At 35.0% G+C, this 19,804-nt stretch overlaps 3 protein-coding genes across 4 annotated transcripts; 1 reads left to right on the top strand and 2 right to left on the bottom strand.

Moving 5' to 3' along the window:
- The first annotated feature begins 302 nt into the window (after positions 1 to 302).
- Positions 303 to 2,447, top strand: LOC110724197 (bifunctional dihydrofolate reductase-thymidylate synthase-like). 2 transcript variants are annotated; one of them, XM_021903605.1, is made up of 3 exons: positions 303 to 655; positions 765 to 1,645; positions 1,870 to 2,447. In XM_021903605.1, exons 2-3 carry the CDS (start codon positions 1,152 to 1,154, stop codon positions 2,201 to 2,203), a joined length of 828 nt encoding a protein of 275 aa, XP_021759297.1. In that variant the 5' UTR covers positions 303 to 655; positions 765 to 1,151; the 3' UTR covers positions 2,204 to 2,447. The 2 variants fall into 2 exon arrangements, with proteins under 2 accessions (XP_021759297.1, XP_021759296.1); XM_021903604.1 differs by having other exon boundaries at positions 304 to 655; positions 1,101 to 1,645.
- A 101-nt stretch (positions 2,448 to 2,548) lies between these two features.
- Positions 2,549 to 6,596, bottom strand: LOC110724199 (bifunctional nuclease 2-like). The gene is given in 8 exon segments (XM_021903606.1): positions 2,549 to 2,813; positions 3,157 to 3,399; positions 4,512 to 4,568; positions 4,841 to 4,890; positions 4,992 to 5,097; positions 5,100 to 5,167; positions 5,775 to 6,064; positions 6,543 to 6,596. Coding segments are annotated over 6 exon segments (609 nt in total). The 5' UTR covers positions 6,049 to 6,064; positions 6,543 to 6,596; the 3' UTR covers positions 2,549 to 2,813; positions 3,157 to 3,345.
- LOC110724196 (pentatricopeptide repeat-containing protein At4g01570-like) lies at positions 6,585 to 10,647 on the bottom strand. Its single transcript, XM_021903603.1, has 2 exons — positions 9,823 to 10,647; positions 6,585 to 9,065 (listed from the first exon to the last, which is right to left on the bottom strand). The coding sequence occupies exon 2, from the start codon at positions 9,033 to 9,035 to the stop codon at positions 6,612 to 6,614; it is 2,424 nt and encodes an 807-aa protein (XP_021759295.1). The 5' UTR covers positions 9,036 to 9,065; positions 9,823 to 10,647; the 3' UTR covers positions 6,585 to 6,611.
- Positions 10,648 to 19,804: the final 9,157 nt, after the last annotated feature.

Raw genomic sequence — 19,804 nt, 5'->3', positions numbered from 1 at the left:
GGGGGAATGTCCCATTTATAGGGTCCTTAAAATGTGTGCCTTGTTCTAGGGTTTGATGATCTAGGATCCTAGGCTGTGCCGTTTTACGACTACCTCGAGAATTGGGTCTTGAAGGCCGCTAATTTCTGAGGGCTAATCTGCTTGACACGTGTCAGCCGCCCCTGAGATGTCCACTTGGAGGCCTGTTCAGGTGACACATGCCGCGCTCTCATTAGGCCATGTGGCAGGGTAGAAATACCCAAATCAGTAATATTTTTCAAGGAGAGAGAAAGGTACAGTTAAAAGTGAAGATTAGGTGACGGAATAATTGCTCCTCTAACGTTTGTCTTAAATGTTCGCTGACATGGGCTACGGACTTACGGTAGAGTTACTAACCATACCATGGGGTTACACTGTGGGACTTCTCAATAGGATGGGCACACATTCAATATCATGCCGTTACTACATAAAAGAGAGGAAAAAAAAAAAGTCATTCAGTAGATGAATTGCTACTCATTTTCTCAGATAAATCGATAAAAACCTAAAAGCAATTACCTCGAAGGAAAAGAAAAAAAAAAAAAAAAACTTTAAATCCCATCTTGTATGCGAGCAGATGTTGACAGGGCAATTTGCTCAAAAATCCCATCTGTTCTGTCGAATTTTGCATTATTCCCAGGTATTATTTTCTCCTTTATAGTCAAATTTAATTTATAAACTTGCTTCACAATCTTACATTTGCTTTGTGCCTATTTTTTCTGACTATGAAATTTTGTCTATGTTGATAGAATGAGAGTTTCTTGCTCCGTTCTTTTATGTTGGTCCCATTTGGAATCTATGATACGACGGTTTAATCGCCTCAAACCATGTAGAAGTATTTTTTAACAAGATTACCCTTTGTTATATGGTATACCAGTGTTAAAATGGACTGTAATAGAGGAAATGAGAGGTACTTGTAATTGTTTTCGAGGCGAAAAAAATGAGGGAGTTAAGGGATCTTTCTCTCCTCCTTGATCATGATCATGTGTATCAAATAATTATGAAATGGTTGATCAAGATTCAAAGTAAATGCTAAAATCTGTAATTTCGCTGACTTGTATGTGTCACAAATTTTTACTATTCAGACCTGGTTGATCTCTCATGGAAGTAGCTATGCCAACAATATTTCAATTTCAATGCCAAAATTATCGACATTTCGAAATAAGAGTACATGGCCGGAATTGTCTTGTTCACTAAGGGCTTGTGAAAGCAAAGCTTCTGTGGATCTTTGCAATGGGAAGACTGAAGTAAATTGCAGTCTTGAAAGGCCTTATCATGTTGTGGTTGCTGCAACTCGAGAAATGGGAATTGGGAAGGATGGAAAATTGCCGTGGAATTTGCCATCTGATCTCAGATTCTTTAAGGAGATCACAACAGCTACAATGGGTGATGGTAAAAGAAATGCAGTGATCATGGGGAGGAGGACTTGGGAAAGCATTCCTCAAAAGTATCGGCCTCTACCTGGCCGCCTCAATGTTGTGCTGACTCGTGCAGGGAAGTTGGGAGCTGAAAGTTTTGAAGATTTAGTTATATGCAATGGCTTGTCCTCAGCATTGAAGTTACTGGCCGAACCACCTCATTATACGTCTACTGAGAAGGTGTTTGTTATAGGAGGTGGTGAAATTCTGAAGTAAGTTGATTGTAGCTGTGTAATAAGTTTTTTTTGGTACCATTGAAGTTTTGTTGTTTAGTGTTTTTAGAGATTTAGGCATACATAATTTGCTTTGGAAGTTTTGATACTACGATTAAATTTTAAAAATGGAAATCAGAACAATGTGAAATGAGTTTGAATCGTAATTTCAATTTTATTGTTTTAATGGTTGCTGATGGTCATTTTCTGTTATTTTGTTACAGAGAAGCATTGAATGATCCTGGTTGTGAGGCGATTCATCTGACTGATATAGAGGTAAACATCGAATGTGATACATTCATTCCCCAAATTGATTCATTATTGTTCAGTCCATTGTTCTCATCCAGGCAGATGGTGGAAAATAGTATTCGGTTTTCTTTTGTGACTTATGTCCGCAAGAGCCATGCTGCTGAAGTATCCTCCAGTTCACAAGATAGTTCTTGTGATGTTGACAGTGGAAGGGCTGTAAACAAGGCATTGAATTTTCACAAGAATCATGCTGAGCTTGATTATCTCAAAAGGATTCAAGAGAATATTGTCAGTAATATTCTAATGTGAGTGAGCACATATATCACTATCTCATTCTCTCTAGGCACTGCACTGTACATTTTTTTTTTTTTTTTTTTTGGTGGTAATATATCTTTTGTCTACTTGCCAAAAAAAAAAATGCATTGATCAATTGTATAGAGTACATATTTGCGGAAATTTTGTAGCAGTTGGTAATCCGTCTGGACATGGCTAGCATTTTATTGTGGTGATGGTGAATGATTCAAGTTTAAATGGACTGACAGTTACCTCCGCATTATTGTGTTTGATTAAAATTGGAAATAACTTTTGGTTGGGATAGTTCTTCTCATATAATCAGATCTTCAGGAGACTGTAAGAAATATCAGTAGATATCGATTACACCTATGAAATTTGTTTGATTCAGAAAGGCAATCACATGATATGTTAATAGTAGACCATACTAACTTTTCTCTCATTTCTATGAATATTAACCTCAACAGAAAACTATAACATCCATCACATCATTACTGTTCAGAAATATAGGAAAATTCTCTGTTAATCAGAACTCTACAGCAATTCACACTGCTGAGAAAGAGACTCAAAGAATATGGCAAGTTTCTCGTAAGCAGCGACCCATTCTTCACCAGCTGAACCTTCTCTCCTGCAGATTGAATGATAAACGTAAGCAACAAGCATCTATGAAAACTCCACATTCACATCAATAGCTGAAGGAACAAGGTTTTTCATAATCCCGGAATCTAGCAGATTCTTGTGTATCAAAGTATGAAAGCAAGTCTTCCTGCCTCATCAAAGCTTCATGTAATGCCTGCCCATCAAACAATGATATAAAGAACCATAAAACACCTCACAGCCTTGTTTAATTTTCCTGCAGCAGGACACACGAAGAGCTGCCCTTTTGATTTCTCTATTCATTTTTTTTACATCAGAAAAACAGTTCATTATATGATTAGTAATAGTAACAAATTTACAATTAAGAGAGCTACCTTTCTGGTTGCACTCAACCTGGCATCTAGTGCATCCACTCAATATATTGCAGCATTTAGCAACTCCTCTTTCTCAGAAGGCATCTGCTTTGGCTTTGTTTGAAATGTATTTACATCCTCTTTAATGTCACTAATCCTTCTGTGATTGACATGAATACTTATGCAAGGCCCTTGGAGATTCAACAATCTTCATACCATCACTTTGAGCCAAGTTCCTGTTGACTTGTATAGGCACCTGTGCTGCTGTAAAGATACAGATAAGCTTCAGAGTAAAGCTTAAAAACTATTTAATTTATAAGATTTGATAGACTTTGTGATATGTATGTGTTATTTGGAATTGCTTGTACATAAGAAGAGATCTTTGTAGTGAAAAGTCTATGATACATTAGTTGACGGGCTTCTGTTAACATAAATTTCTTCATTTTCAACAGAAAGCATGTTGTAGCAGAAGATGTGTAAGAGCGGGTAAGTCAACTTTCTAATGGTAAAATATAGTAAGAACTCGATACTGATTACTGAAGAATGATTTACTCCATATCTCTTAGGTCTTTCTATCAAATGGTCAAACCAACAGTTGGACCGTGGGGAAAGCATATGCATTAACTTTGAGTAACTATTATAGCATATGAGGAAAAATTTAGAATAATAATCAAATAATTAACAGATCTAGTTGCATCAGACTTATTTCCTTGCCTGAAACAATGCAAACAGTATTCTGTGTAAGTTGCTTAACAGAAACTATTTTACACAAGGTACAATCATCTGAAGACAAGTTGAGATATCGATACAATGCAGCATAGCATAACAGACAGGCATAGCACTGACTTCAGTAAGCTAAAAGCATACAGATCCAAAATCTGAACTGAAATACAAGGATATCAGGCAACTAGCACTGAATCTAGCAAAAATTAACAAAAGGACGCAGTATAGTAGCGCTCAGAACAAAAAAGGTAAATTAAAGTGGTTTTTTTTATTTTTTATTTTTTTATAAAAGGCTAAACGGAAAGATAGCATCCGAAAAGGCCCCAGAAGAGTAATTATTTGAAGAAAATATATGTACCTGAAGGTCGAAGGTCAAAACTGATACATTTTAATTCATTATCAACCTTTATCATTGACTTTCTATTGTTCTTCACAAGAAAAACTTAAACAATCTATAAATGTAAACATAACTATATACATGCCTTTGTGAGATATAACTGAGCAATATATGCTTTATAGATTCTCTTATATACAAGGACAAGTTTGGCCTGCAAAGATGCATCTAAGAAATATGCTTGGTGGGGTTCAAAAGACAAATTACACTTTCCACCAAATAACCGATGGGGAGGGGAATTTTTTTTAAATCCACTTACTGTGTATCTCATCTTCTCAATCATTTCCTTCATATTCTGATACATTGTTGGCCTAACCTGCACATTTCATCAGAAAAATTAATGATTAAATTTATATAACTATGAAAATTATAGCTGATTAAGTTCACAGTAAAATTGCATTGCATTGAAAAATATACACTTAGGGCCTGTTCTCATTGACTAAACTCAGCTGAACTGAACAGAACTGAACTGAATTGAGCTGAACTGAACTGAAATGAATATTTTATAAGAGAAGGAAATTAGGAGCTGAGCTGAGCTGAGCTGAATTGAATTGAATTGAATTTCAACGTAAGAGAACAAGCCCTTACAATATGTATATTACGCATAGCAGCCATGAGCAACACAATAGGCCTCTCCACTGCAAGAACACATAATTTTGAAGTTTTGACAATTATCAAATTGGTTTAGCAAAATACAAAAAACGCAAAGATCTGCTAGCAAAGAGGTCTATGTACATACAAATGATTATTGGAAGAAAAAGACCCGTTCCATCTTCCATCTTAAGCACAATGGCTGGGTGCGGTGCATAATCTGGAAGTTGGTCACTTTGAGGGCTGTTATGTTATGGACACAGTTCAAGAAGCTGCCATCTCTCATCTTTAGTGTCAAGCCATCTAAACCACTTTTCACCTCCACTACAATAAAGCAATACAGATATACTGATTAATAGTATGCACAAAATAATTTGTGAAGAAAACAAAATCTAGAAACAGGCAACACATGATTCTTCAAAGAATCAACAGTGAATGCCTTTTGGAGCTTATTTGCTCCAAAGCAGGCATGCAGAATTGACTTGTATCTATTTTAAACTTAGGGTGTATCTTGAATCAACACCATTGAAAAAGTAGATATGGCAGGAGAACACAAGTTTTTTCTTAAGTAGTTCATTAATATCCTAGCAAATAAAGTTTATAATACATCTACCACAATATTCCCAACAATCTAGTGCAATGATAACAGTTACAAAAAGAGACAGAACGTGAGATGACTGGTTAATAATCGGTCGTAAGAAAACAACCATAGAAATAGGGGTTGTACAATGCAGTCTCATACTATCATTTGACACTTTTGGAGTTTTGGATATTAACAGCAAAATACAGTGTAGTATCCTATGGACCTAGGAAATTCAGACACATGTTAGCAAGCAAGAATACCAAATTATAAGATGAGCTGATGAAGTTTATATAATCATAGCTATTCCAACATTCAGTCTCATGAAATGGTAATGAGAGTACATCCTACCAGCTTCAATTACATTGGAGTTGACATAATCCTCATCATTTTCCTTTTCGGTTATGTTACCGCTTCCGTTAGAAGATGAACCAAAAGTGCAATGAACTGTACCAATCCTTCGGATATTAAGTGGGAGAGTAAGCAAGCTCACATTAGTAGATCGTTGGCGTACACTGTTATAAGCCCAAAACGCACTTCTGAGCATGGCATTCTTCATCAAAGCAAAACTAATTGGTACTTGATAAACACCGACCTGCTTCACACGAATAGCTAATGACCCCATGTCCTACTTCCAAGTCCTAAGATCAACAAACAATTTCACTACATGAACTAGATTATAATAACTTAAAAGAAACGGAAAAGTATCCATGATCAAATCAGTTAAGCTATCATCAGAAATTTCACTAACACTTTACCATTTAGGCATTTCCTATTCACTTAAGCTAGCAACTAGCATGATAAGACATCAGAATCTTGATAGCAGCTTCATAAAACATATAATTGATTTCCCACTTGGTACTATTTCAAAGCTATCCAGAAATATATGTTCCTTCTATTTATTAATGTATACTACTAGTCTACAACAACTAGGTTTTCACACTTTTTATAGTGATACCCTTCTGGACCAAATGTCTGATACACAATCTGCTACAGAAAACAGCCAACAAAACAGAGAATTCTTGTCCCACAAGGGCCACAATATAATTCATGCAACATTCAATATTATCCAATCAATTTTCCCAGTTAAATATAAAGTAAAAGTCCCAGGGAAAGTACCCAAGACCTCAAGGTTCAGGTATGACATCGGATTAAATCCCATTTACATCAATGACTTTTTGGTGCTTTCTAATCATTGCCCTTGGTTGGTGCTTTCTTCATCTCCTTCCCGAGCTTATCCAATATTGTATCAGTCACATCATTTGGTAAACAACCTGCATCTAACATCATCCTTAGGAGTTTGTGCGCATCTTTCAGCCTACCCACCTTTGTATGAATTTCAATTAATGTGTTAAAAGTAACAATATCAGGGTTTATCCCACTTTTCCTCATCTGCTCAAAGAGCTTCAACGCTTCATCAACTCTACCAGCCTTACCAAGGACATTCATGAGAGTATTGTACATAACAATATCAAGATAACCACCCTCGCTCACAAGCTTATCCAGAATGGAGCTAGCTAGATCTGCTCTTCCCATCTTTCCCAAACTTTGAATTATAATGTTATATGTTGCTACATCAGATGGACAAAGGTTCTCACCCATTTCATGAAGAATTCCCCACGTTTGATCAAAATAACCCTTCTTCACAAATGAACTCATTATGGAATTGTATGTGTAATTCACAGCATCAATTCCCATATCAGTAAAAACCTCAAACAGTTTGCAGGCTATGCTCAATTGACCCTTTGCTAAAAAAATGGACAAGTATGTATTAACCATGTCAATATCAAATGAGTTCATCCCTTTTGCTTGAACTCGCCGACCCTTGTTCAAAGAGAACCATTTAAAAAATTGGCCGTTGGATTTGACTTCATTCGCCAATTGATCCATGTAAGGAGATGATGACCACTCATCCACATCAGCAGTGCCTGACTCCCAATCTGAATATTCATCATCACCTGATCCTACACCGCTATCTGCTCCACCACCAACTGAGAGCAAGTCCACAATTTCACTAAAATTGCCTTCAGCTGGGAAAATGGGGGTGCAATCCTCTTTTTTTTTCTGCTGATGTTTCAATGTAGCTTCCATATTAACTTTCCACCTGAGAACATTGTGCAACAAATTTCCATCTCTTATGTGTCTCATCAACTGGTCTGTTGAATTCCATCGACCTTGCTTATAAAATCCAATTAAGAGTGAAGTTATAGTGACTAGATCAACAACAAATCCCCTGCCTTCCATCTCTTCTACCAAATGCAAGGCCTCATCGATTTGGCCCTCCCTACAAAGATGCATAATGATGATGCTATAAGTAATTCCATCGACAAGCTGCCCTTTCTTTTTCAAATCATAGAAAAGTGTGTAACCAGCAACTGCCCTGTCATTTTTAATCAGCCCATCAATTAAAATGTTGTATGTCCAACATGTTGCTCTAACCCCTTCTTGCGTCATCTTCTCAAAAAGTTGGCAGGCTTCTGTGAGCTTTCTAGCCTTTAGAAAAGCATCTAGAAGAGAATTGTATACAACAGTATCTGGTTGGAAACCACTACATAGCATTTCATTAAAGATCTTACTTGCAACTTCAACCTGATATGATTTGGAGCAGCCCTGGATTAATATACGATAAGTGAAAGCATCAGGCTCATGACCTGAGTGTTTTAGCTCCTCCCAAACAATTAATGCATCCTTCACCTTGCCAACTAAGCAAAGTACATGTATGAGACTGTTATAAGTACACAAATCTGGAGCACAACATGTACCAGCATTTGGTTCCTTCATCTCCCTAAAAAGACGGAGTGAAGTTTCAAGGTCACCCCAACAGCCAAATGAGTGAATGCATATATTATAACCCCATGCATCCAATGCAATGTTCTTCTCTCTCAAACAGGAAAATACTTTCCCAAACTCTTCCTTCATTTCGGCTCTTCTGAGAGAAACGAGCAATTCATTGCAGGCAACAGGCTCACAGGGAACAGCAGCTCCACTGCCGCTGGACATTTCTAGAAGTCTGGTAAACATAGTTAAAGCTAAACCAAGCTGCTTTTCTCGAACCAGAGCAATGACAACAGAATTATACATTAGGGGACTAAAGGTAGCTCCTAAAGCTTCCATCTGTTCAAGAGTTGCTAGAGCAGAATCAATCTGACCAGAATGGATAAAAGCATCAAGCAGAAGCTTAAAGGTGGCTGAATCAACAAGGACACCATCATGCTTCATTGCACTAAATAGATACCGCACCACATGATCATTAAGGTGCTGGCGACTCCTTGAATGACAAAGTACACGGAAAATCTGGGAATAAGCTTCTGTAGAGTGTTTATAACCATACCTATCAGAACACCACTTGAAAAACTCAATCTTTTTTGAAGGGTCAAGGGAGGTCTTTCTAAGAACATGCTGAATAAGACTCCCAGAGAGAGATACGGAATCAACATCAAGATTTTCCGTTCCAGATCGAGACAAAGTTTTGGTGATATGGGCTGCCACGAGAAGGTTCCCGATTTCTTTTGATTGAGTAGAGATAGACTTTGATCTCTTCAATTGGCCAGATGTAGAAGAGAAGAAGAAACGACAGCTCCTCCACAAAACAATATCTAAAGAAGTTTGCATCCCAAATCATTCTAAATCTTCAATTGAAACCTACAATCATGATCCAGATCTCAAGTTTATTAAAATGAAGACTTGAAGAGTGAGGCAAAATGCTTAAGTCATACAGAAACCAGTCAAATCAAAAGACGAAAATATAACTATGACCACCATCCACACAAAAATCTGCTGTTGGCTTAAGATAGAAAAATGTACCCAAATCTTACATTTTTATCACCAAAAACATTGACATCAGTCAATCAATCAAAGCCTTAATTCCATAAGTGGGGTCAGATACATAAACCAAAAGGTGATTATTCCTTTGTAAGGGATGGAGGATGAAGATTTTTGTCGATGACATAATGAAGTGAATTGAACAGTAAGTTTGCATAACGTCTTTCCTACACCCTCTCACAATCTCCTCTACACGTATGCTGGGAGAAGAATGTATGAGGGTGTAATATTACACCAGGGTGATGGATGGAAATCGCGGCAACTTGTCTAATTCATATTCACATAATGCAAAATGCATATTCACATAATGCATATCGTCGCATACATGGAAGAAACCAAATAAAAAGTCCTACACCAAACTTTTAATGTTAGTAGGCAAGTAACACACATCACACAATCATTGAACAAGAATTATAAGTTTAATTATACATTAGTTCATCACAAATCAAGTAATCAACCTCAAATAATAAAAACAAGCTACAATTCAATAACTTATACTCTAAAATATACACTTAATGCAGTGACAATTAAATTAGATTGTGAAATTATATCATGATAACAAAAAGAAACAGGTTACCTGAGAAACTGCTTGAATGGGAGATACAAGTATTAGAAGGATTCAACGGAGAACGTGATAACCCCATTGAAGCCAAAACGTCCCTTTTTCCCCCTGAGTTCTTGAACTCTTAATTCATCAATTTGTAGGTTCGAAATGAGAGGAATGATGATGGAGGGTTTGGGGCTGGCTTCATTTGTTGAGCTTAGGACTTTAATGGTGACTAATGATGATATCTTTGACGGCGGAGGAAGCCGGTGGTTGTGGAGGAGAGAGAGTGTGGTTCAGGAAAAAAGAGTAAATTGAGGAAGGTAGTAATTACTCCCTTCATTTCTCTTTATCAGTGTCGTATATTATTTTGGGCGTTTCAAAAGGATATACCCATATTGAATATTTCCTAACATTTTTTTTAAGGTGAATAAATTGTGCGCAAATAATACATGGCATAAATGCAATACAAAATAACCTAAATGTAGGAATTAATTAATGATACGAAAATAATCAAAAGACTGAAATAGCCTTTTACAAAAAAAAAAAAAAAAAAAAAAAACGTATTCGCCATTTCAGTAGGCTTTATTTCCCTCAAAATTCTTCAATTTGAGCCTTAGAGACGAAGAAGTCGTTCACTGCTCATAAACCATCCAGTCTAAGGTTTTTTGTTTAATTTTTTTGTTGAATTGTTGTAATTTTTCGTTATAAGTACCCCCATCTATGTTTTTTGGGGGTATTGTTTACCCCTGGAAATCTTATCCGATGGGTACTAAAGACCCCCGAAAATCTTATTAAGTGGATATTGGAGACCCCTGGAAATCATAGATGTGGTACTGGAGACCCCCGGAAATCTTAGCTGGCGGGTACCAGAGACCCCCATAAATCGTATTAGGGGGGTGCTGGAGACTTTCGAAAATCTTAGCCGTACAAGATGGAAATTTTATTTAAGTTTGATTATTTATCTACTACGGCACATAATTTTCGCACCTCAAAAAAATCGTCATAGTGCACTTCATTATTGTCTTTGAATTTGTATAGTATTCAATATTAAATAGGATACAAGACTGAATACGTTAGAATTTGGTTGTAAATTAAACAGTAGGGAATATGGATGATTATATAGTTAGGAGTATACAAGATTAATTTTTATCATTTAAAAAAATTGTAGAGGATTAAGTTAAAATAAGGACAAAATTGGAATATAATGTTTTTTTTAAAAAAAAATAACTTATTTTGTATTTAGGTGAAATTGTCCTGCATTTAGTACCTAATTAATCTAATTAGGTATTTAAAGTTTTCTCAAAAAAAAAAAAGTGTTTAAAGAATCAAATAATTTTGATTGGTTAATGTATGTGCTAGTGAATTGCTGACAAATTTTCCAATCAAAATTTATTATATGCAATTTAATTATAGCTAATAACCATAAGTAAAACAAATAAAACAAGAAAAGACAAAACATACATTACAAAGTTGCAATCAAATTCCAAATTACTAAGATTCCTTTTTTTTTTCTTATTTTAAGTGATTGATTTCAAAAGAGACTAACAAAGTGAAATGGAGGAAGTATTAAGCTATTTTGATGATGACTATGGTTTAAAAATGTTACATTTAAAGAAAAATTGTCAAAAAACACTTTTTATAATATTTGTTGTGAAAATTGTGAAAAAAACACTTTAATTTTTTTTTTTTTTTGAAAGCACACCTAATTTTTTTTTTTTTTCGAACGAACACCTTAACCTGATTTACAGTGTTTGACTTTATTTTCAAGCATTGACTCTCACATGAGTCACACATGGTCTGATAAAAACCTCTTTCTTAATTTTTGTTCCACTTTTTCCCTCCAATCGAACTTCCTTTATCCTCTATTCTTCCAACCAAGCCTCAATTACTTTCCAATGAAGAAGGAAACTCCATATTTGAGCTCAAATTGCTGCAATTAACCTAATTTCGGGGCTATTAAGGTATTTATTTAATGAAATTACTTGTTAATTTTGTTGGGTATTCAAATATTCATAAATTAGGGTTTGTAATTGGAAATTAGGGTTACTGTTTTGGGACTGATTTATGCTCACCAATGTGTTTAGGATAGAATTAGCAATAATTTCAAGGGGCCGATGTGTTTAGGATGCCCACCAATATGGTCTTTGATTATTATTATTATTTTTTTCTATATGTTTGCAATATTGAGCTTCAATGGAAGAAGGGGGTGAGGAGGTGGGGTGGGGTTTTTGGATGGTGGGGGTGATTGACGGGGGTGGAATTTTCATGGGAGTAGATTTATTGGGTGAGATGGTGTTGGTGAGGGTGGTAGTGAATTGGTGGTGGCAGTGAGGTGGTGGCGGTGGGGTGGTAGTGAGGTGGTGTTGGTGAGGGAATGGGGAAAAATATAAAGGAAGCTAATTTTATGAGATCATGTGCAAAGTCAATGTCAGAAAACCAAATCAAACACCAAAATTTGGGTTAAGGTGTTACTTATTATTTTTTTTTTAAAAGGTGGCTTTAGATGTGCTTTCACAAGGAAATTTAATAAGTTTTTTCACAAAAACAGGTGTTGTAAAAGATGTTTTTTGACAATTTTTCCTATATTAAACTATTTAGATAATAATTACAATCAAACTTGTGTATAATTTCTTTAAAAAAATCGAACACGTAGTATTTAAAATTGAACATTTAGTACAAGATGAACATTTAATACACTTAAAAATGAATATCTAGTACATAAAAATGAACATATTTTAATGATTATGTTATCTTTATTTGTCGTTATTAATTATATATATACAATGAAATTGAACCTATGCAGCTATATGAAAATCATGTTCATTTTTAAAATATTAAATACTATAATTTTATTTGATGTGTTCATTTTTTTACGTATTCATTTTATTTAATGTGTTCATATTTTTTTTAATGAAATGTTCATTTTAATATCCAATTATTTTATGATTTGTATGATAAATGTTCATATTTTTGTAAGGAAATTTTGAATTTTAACATCAAAAAAAAAAAAAACACAAAAATAGTTTTTAACACTTCAAAAATAGAAACTTTTATTTTAACACCACAAAAATTTTTTAAAAAATGGTTTTTTATCACCACTACTTCACTAATTCATGGATGAAATCCGTTAGTGGGACCCACAATTCCTATGTGTCAACACATTATTGGTCTAAATTAATAAAAAAAACAAAAACCTTAAAACTAACCCAGCCACCCACTTCGCTACTATTGGCAGCACGTCACCGCCACTACCCCCCTAACATCGTCGTTCCCGGGCCCAACAGCCACCTGATTCTCCACCCCAACTCTTTCCCCATCCCTACAATTGGCAACCAAACCAAAATGGCAACAAAAAACCGGTGGTTGTTTTTCACACCCCTTAGAAACGACCATCATAAACGATTGCTAAGAGTCGAAAATGACCGAGTTATGGCCGTTAAGGGTCGTTTTCAACCACTTAGGCACTACACCGATCGTTTTCGACCATTAGCGGTCGTTATTGATAGTCGGTGTTGGGTGGTTTGAAAAGACTACTTGTTTTTAGCGGCCGTTAGGGAGCTGCTATCGGTTTTGGGGAAGGGAAAAGGGAGAGGCGGAATCTGCAGTGGCTAGGGTGGGATAGTGGGCGGCGGCGTGCTGCCAGCGGTGAGGATAGGGTGGCTAGTTTAGGGTTTTTGTTTTTTCAGATTTAAAAAAAAAAAAAAACTAATTATTTGGCGACATGCGGCACAAAAGACCCTACTTAACGATTTTTTGGACGACAATCGTTAAGTTATGGTAAAATCAAAATTTTTAAACTTTAGATGGTGCTAAAATAGAGCATTTTTATTATGTTTTTTTTTGGAGGTGTTAAAATTCAAAATTTCTTCTTTTTTTTATTATTATTATTATTTTTTATTTTTTTTGAAAATGTTCATTTTTTTATTTGTTCATTTTTTATGTGTTGTTTTACTAAATTTTCATTTCTAAGATCGTACGCCAGCGATTATATGATAATATATTCATTTTTAATATTTCAAATGATCATTTATTTAAAATATTTTCTGTTACTAGTTTTAAATATTCTTTATTTTACGTGTTCATTTTTTATAACTGAATGCTCAATGTTTTTGCGTATTCATATTTTTTTTTTACTAAATGCTCATTTTATAGGGCATGGTGCACGCAGCTATCCTAGCTGCACCAGGATGCAGCTAAGACCTATTGATTCTTACATTTCTTAAATACATTTTTCACACGCCAAAACTTGTATCAACTGTTTGTAAGTTTTTACGGATGTTTAATCTAAAGTTTTTGAAGATGGATGATATTACAGTAATTATACAGATTTTACAACAAACAGAAGGAAGGTACGGTGTAGGGAATATTTTAAGCATCCCAAACTTGAGCCCCACTGTGATCATACACTTAAGCATGGTGGCGTCTAAAGGGAAGGAAGTTAGAGTAAAAGAGTCGCCAACAAGTTTTAAGAACTTGTAAACCGTTCACAGGGTGAAGGTTACATCCCTTCACGATCTATGAGATCGCTAACTCCATAGTGGTCTGGAACCATGACTGGATATTCGGGGATGAAGGTACAAATCCAACCTAAAAGAGATTGAACCTGCCCTAAAAATAGGCCTCTACTTTATTCTTCTCGTAGTCATGTGCGCTTTTTGACTAACATACGATCAATAGGTCAACCCTAAACATGTTTAATCTATGTTGGTTGAATATTAATGCACAAACAAATCTATTATTGGCGATAACTTGAATTATAATCATATTAGCCTAAACAAGATTATTAATTATCTTATTAAGCGTGATTACAAGTACGAATTCCCTTTAAACATGCATAAAAGGTGTGATCATTCAATAACAATAATAATATATCAAGCAACATAATAATTAACAATCATCATAATCATATTAATAATATTCTCAATAAAGCATAATAATAATAGCAAGATCCTAGGCATAATACTAACAAGATTAATAACAAATCCTAGCATGTCACTAAACAATAAAGATCAAAACTTTATACCTGACATGACACTAACATGATATTAGGAAGAAAAATAGGAAGCATCATAAAAACATACATGATATTAGAAATTTTAGTTATTACCGTAGGCGTCGTTCGAAGTGCGCCTACGTAAAAAGCATGTTGTGAATATGCTTGGCACTCATAGGAAGTGAGAATTGACATAATACGATTAGGGACAAGGAAAGTAGGGAGCCGCCAACAAGTTTTTAAGGAACTTGTAAACCGTTCACGGATCATAAAAGGCAACCACGAATAAAGGGACAACGATAGGCAACAACGATTGACCCGTGAAGGTTACACCCCATTCATAATCCATGAGATTACTAACTCCATATGGTTCGGAACCACGAAAGGAGGATCGGGGATGATGGTACGAAGTGAGTCATGGAGTCACATTCGCCCGTATTGGCCTCTACTCGATTCTTATAGTGAAAAGTGATTCCTGCGATCTCAAGGGCATACAAACAAAGATTCAATTTGATCCAAACTATTATTAGGCTAAATTGGTTTAATATTAATGCAACATATAATTCTAAAATATTGTGATCACTTGATTAAACAACAAGATTAAAAAGGATCCTAAACCAGTTGTCCAAATTATCTTATTAGGCGTGATTTTCAATTACATATTCCCTTTAACATGAAATATGGTGATCATAAAAAATATAATAGAATAAACATTAATATTGGAAGCAATTTAACAATAAATTTTTAGTCAAATCAAATAATAATATAAATGCTAGCAATATTAAAATAAAATAAGTAATTAAATTAATTAATTACTCACATTCCGCACGTTCCTTTAAATTGCTACATCATGAATAAACTATTAGTAACTTCAATAAAAATATAAAGCTAATGAAAATTAAATTAAATTAAAATTAGAGTTGATTTGGTCCAAACCCTCAGTTAATTCTACCTTTTCACGCCTTGGTTTAAGGACGGAACCTCGGGTCAAGTATGGACTCCTTGGAGTGCTTAAGGGAAGTGTTATGAAAGAATAGGGAGGCTAGTGTTTAGGCTAAAGAGGGAGAAGAGAATAAACTTGTGATCAAGCTTGTTGATCATTGGAAAAGGGGTGATATGACATCTATTTATAGGGAAAAAAAAGGTCGAAGAATCAAGAAAAGATCGAGTTCGAATCGGATTAAAACTCTTGCGATAGACAACAGTTTTTGCGGTTTGTGTTTTTATCATATCTTTTGATCCAGAAATCGGAATAATATGAATAAGATATCGTTAGAAAGCTCTTAAAGTCTACTTTCTAACCCAATTAGAATCAGATTAAAATATTTTATAAAATAAAAGATATGGCCGTGTAGGCGTCGCTCGAAGTGCGCCTATGTTAAAAGCATGTGGTGAATATGTTTGGCAATCATAGAAAGTGGGAATTGACGTATACGATTACGGACAAGGAAAGTAGGGAGCCGCCAACAAGTTTTTAAGGAACTTGTAAACCGTTCACAGATCATTAAAAGGCAACCACGAATAAAGGGACAACGAAGGCAACAACGATTGACCCGTGAAGGTTACACCCCATTCATAATCCATGAGATTACTAACTCCATATGGTTCGAAACCACGAAAGGAGGATTGGGGATGATGGTACGAAGTGAGTCATGGAGTCACATTCGCCCGTATTGGCCTCTACTCAATTCTTATTGTGAAAAGCATTCCTGCGATCTCAAAGGCATACAAACAGAGATTCAATTTGCTCCAAACTATTATTAAGCTAAATTGGTTTAATATTAATGCAACATATAATTCTAAAATATTCGTGATCACTTGATTAAACAACAAGATTAAAAAGGATCCTAAACCGGTTGTCCAAATTATCTTATTAGGCGTGATTTTCAATTACACATTCCCTTTAACATGCAATATGGTGATCAATAAAAATAATAGAATAAACATTAATATTGGAAGCAATTCAACAATAATTCCAACAATATAAAATCGTTAGAAAAATAATAGAAATAAAAGGAACATAATTCTTACTTTGATTCTGTTTGTTTGCAACTACAAAATAATAAACGAGTTAGTAACTTCAAGGAAATAATAATAAAACAATAATTAAATTAAACTAAATAAAGTAGAGTTGATTTGGGGCCAAACCCTCAAACAGTTTTACCTTTCACGCCTTGGCTTAAGGACAGAACTACGAGTAAAGTACGGACTCCTTGGAGTACTTGAAGAAGGAATTTTGAAATAAGAAGGGTAGGCTAGTGTTTAAGCTAGAGCATAGAAGAGAGAAAAAACTAGAGAATTAATTGGTGCCCCGTACATCAGAAATGAGGGGGTATTTATAGAGAAAATGTGCTGAGGGAGCACACGGAACCCTAAAATGATAAAAACCCTAAAAAAGTATCCCGCGACACGGAAAACTGTACCGTGACACTGGAAATCCCACCGTCAGACGGGAAACATTCCCGTGACACAGTGCAATTTTTGAGTGACGTTGGAAATTTTTAGTAAACGGGGAAGAAAACGCGTTAAGGGTTTACGCGGAAAGGACACGGAAATTCCCGTGTCACGGGAAATCCCACCGTTAGACGGGGAAGATTCCCATGACACGGTGGATTCCTGCCGTGGCGCGGGAATTTTCAGTCCGCTTTTCAGTCTAAATACATTTTTAACCCTAATTTCGTTCAGTATTTTAAGTGTCGATTGATAATTTCGGGCCTTTTCTGATTTATTATTATTTGGGATAAAATAAGAAAATAAGCAAATAAAATAAATAAAAGGTTTGGGCCAAAAATAAATAATAAAACAATAAAATAAAAAAGGTTTGGGCTAAAATTAAATAATAAGTTTGGGCTGAAATTAAAACTATGCTTTTACCAAACATCAAGACTAATCCATGGACTGTTCAAAAATACGAATTTAATCAAATACGATTTTTTAAGCACTCTCGGGATTAAATACTAAACCCGACCAATAGTAGCGATGAAAGGTTGTTCATCATCGGGTTTGGTTTTGGGGAGACATTTTTAGGTGTCTGTAGGCCGAAATAGGGAGACGGTGTCAGTTTTGGATAGAGTTTGACATTTTATTCATATCTTTTCCGTTATGGCTCGGAATTGATATTATAATATATTATTGGAAAGATAATTTCAAGGGCTATCCAACCATCAAAGATTTGGATAAAAACTGTGAGGCACTAAAATATTATATGTCTATCTTTGAACGTCTTTCGATTCGAATAGAATTAGGACTTTCAAAAAGAAAAGTTTTATTCAATTTCAAACTCTTTAATCTAATCTTTTCAAAACGGATAATTACGATCTTTTAGAAACTTGTAGAAGCTTCTAATTAATCCTAATTGGTTAAGGAATTGGATTAAATCATTTGGACCCTCCACATGATCATTGGGTCGTGGGTAAGGTGGACTTAGGTTCGGTTTGGGCTCAGTTTAATATTTTGGCCATAACTTATTCGTTATAACTCGGATTTGGGCTTATAATATATCGTTGGAAATCTCTTTTCAAGCGCTATCCAAATATTTAATCTTGGACCCAGTTTATGAACCAAAATAAACTGGATTAAACGTTTTTATAAAAAGGACACGAAATGAATGATTTTAAAGGACACGAAATGAATTATTTTAGGTTTAAAGGCACGAAAAGAGGAAAATAAGTTATGGTTTGGGGAAATGGGATAGGATTTGGGTTGGTTCATGAAATGGAAATATGGATTGAAGCACTGCAAGATTAAATACTCAACCCGACTAATAATGGCGGTGAAAGGTTGTTCATCATTGGGCTTGGTTTTGGAGAGACATTTTTAGGTGTCTACAATTACCCTAAACATGATATTAGGAAGGAATAAATACATCCTAACATGATACTAGGAATCAAAATAATCAAAGCATGATTTCAAATTAATTACTTACTTGGATGCTGACAGGCTAAAGTTGTATCACCCAATCAAAAGTATTACCTAAAACCACTAACTAAATATAAATAGGGAAGTAGGGTCGAAATCCACAGGGAAACTAGTCTTTCTATTCCTAATTAATCAAAGCAATCTAAATTATTGAGTAACAAATTATTATTATCGAAGGGAAACTAAACTACAAAGATTAAGGGTAAAGAGAAATCAATGAATAAAGGACCTAGGGCATAGGTTCACCAATAAATAATATTCAAGGGTAAAACATAAAAATCAATCATCAATGCATCAATTAACCAGATCATAAAGGGCTTTCGCTACGTATTACAATCACAGAATTAATCTACCGGTATTAAATCTCATCTCTCGAATCTCGACTTAACTATTTGTAAATTAACCTGCCTATTGAAACTAAGCCTAAATATCAATTCTCATCTCTTGAATCTCGAATCAATATTGCTAAACTCATACATAAAAGACCAGCGCATGTCTAGTTGCATAGCATTAAATCAATCAATAGGAAATTAATCAAGCATTGATAATCAACAATAATAAATTACCCCTTCATATTATTTATAGATCCCCATAAACCCTAGAAAGAAAACTACCCACGCATAATTAAATCTAAACTAATCAAAGCAATTAAAGAGAACATAATGAATAAAATAAATAGAATTACTGAAATTAATAAAGAAGAAATCGTTACCAAAATTAACGTAAATAAAGAGATGAATCAAGAACAAAGTGTAGAGTTGTAGAGAGAGAAAATAAAGCTAAGTAGAGAGAGAAAGTATAGGAGAAGAGATACTAAACTAATAACTCTAAAAATGTATTTATATCAAACACTTAATTAATCCTAATTAAAACTAAGGAAATCGATTTGCCAAAAAAAAAAAAAAAAACTAAGGAAATCGCCGAAATCAGCTCCTCAAAAACACGCGCCCGGTCGGGCCCTCCTCTTTTCCATCAAGGGCATCTCTCGCGCCCGGCTGAGCGCGAGCTCGGACGAAGGGCTGCTTCATTCTTCTTTCACCCCGCCTGGCCAGGCGCGCCTTCGGGCGGAGCCATATTTGGCCGGGCGAAGCTCTTAGGCTA

Source organism: Chenopodium quinoa, unplaced genomic scaffold, assembly GCF_001683475.1.
Source record: "Chenopodium quinoa cultivar QQ74 unplaced genomic scaffold, ASM168347v1, whole genome shotgun sequence".
Classification (NCBI taxonomy): domain Eukaryota; kingdom Viridiplantae; phylum Streptophyta; class Magnoliopsida; order Caryophyllales; family Amaranthaceae; genus Chenopodium; species Chenopodium quinoa.
Note: the sequence above shows the minus strand (reverse complement) of the source record. Positions and strands in the feature narration are given on the sequence as shown.

What these genes read in the sequence shown, in the direction of transcription:
- LOC110724197 (XM_021903604.1), top strand. Translation starts at nt 593, where the DNA reads ATGTTGACAGGGCAATTTGCTCAAAAATCCCATCTGTTCTGTCGAATT. An exon ending in GAATTTTGCATTATTCCCAG is followed by an intron (nt 656 to 1,100) that starts GTATTATTTTCT and finishes TTTACTATTCAG; the next exon opens with ACCTGGTTGATCTCTCATGG. An exon ending in GGAGGTGGTGAAATTCTGAA is followed by an intron (nt 1,646 to 1,869) that starts GTAAGTTGATTG and finishes ATTTTGTTACAG; the next exon opens with AGAAGCATTGAATGATCCTG.
- LOC110724196 (XM_021903603.1), bottom strand. Translation starts at nt 9,035, where the DNA reads ATGCAAACTTCTTTAGATATTGTTTTGTGGAGGAGCTGTCGTTTCTTC.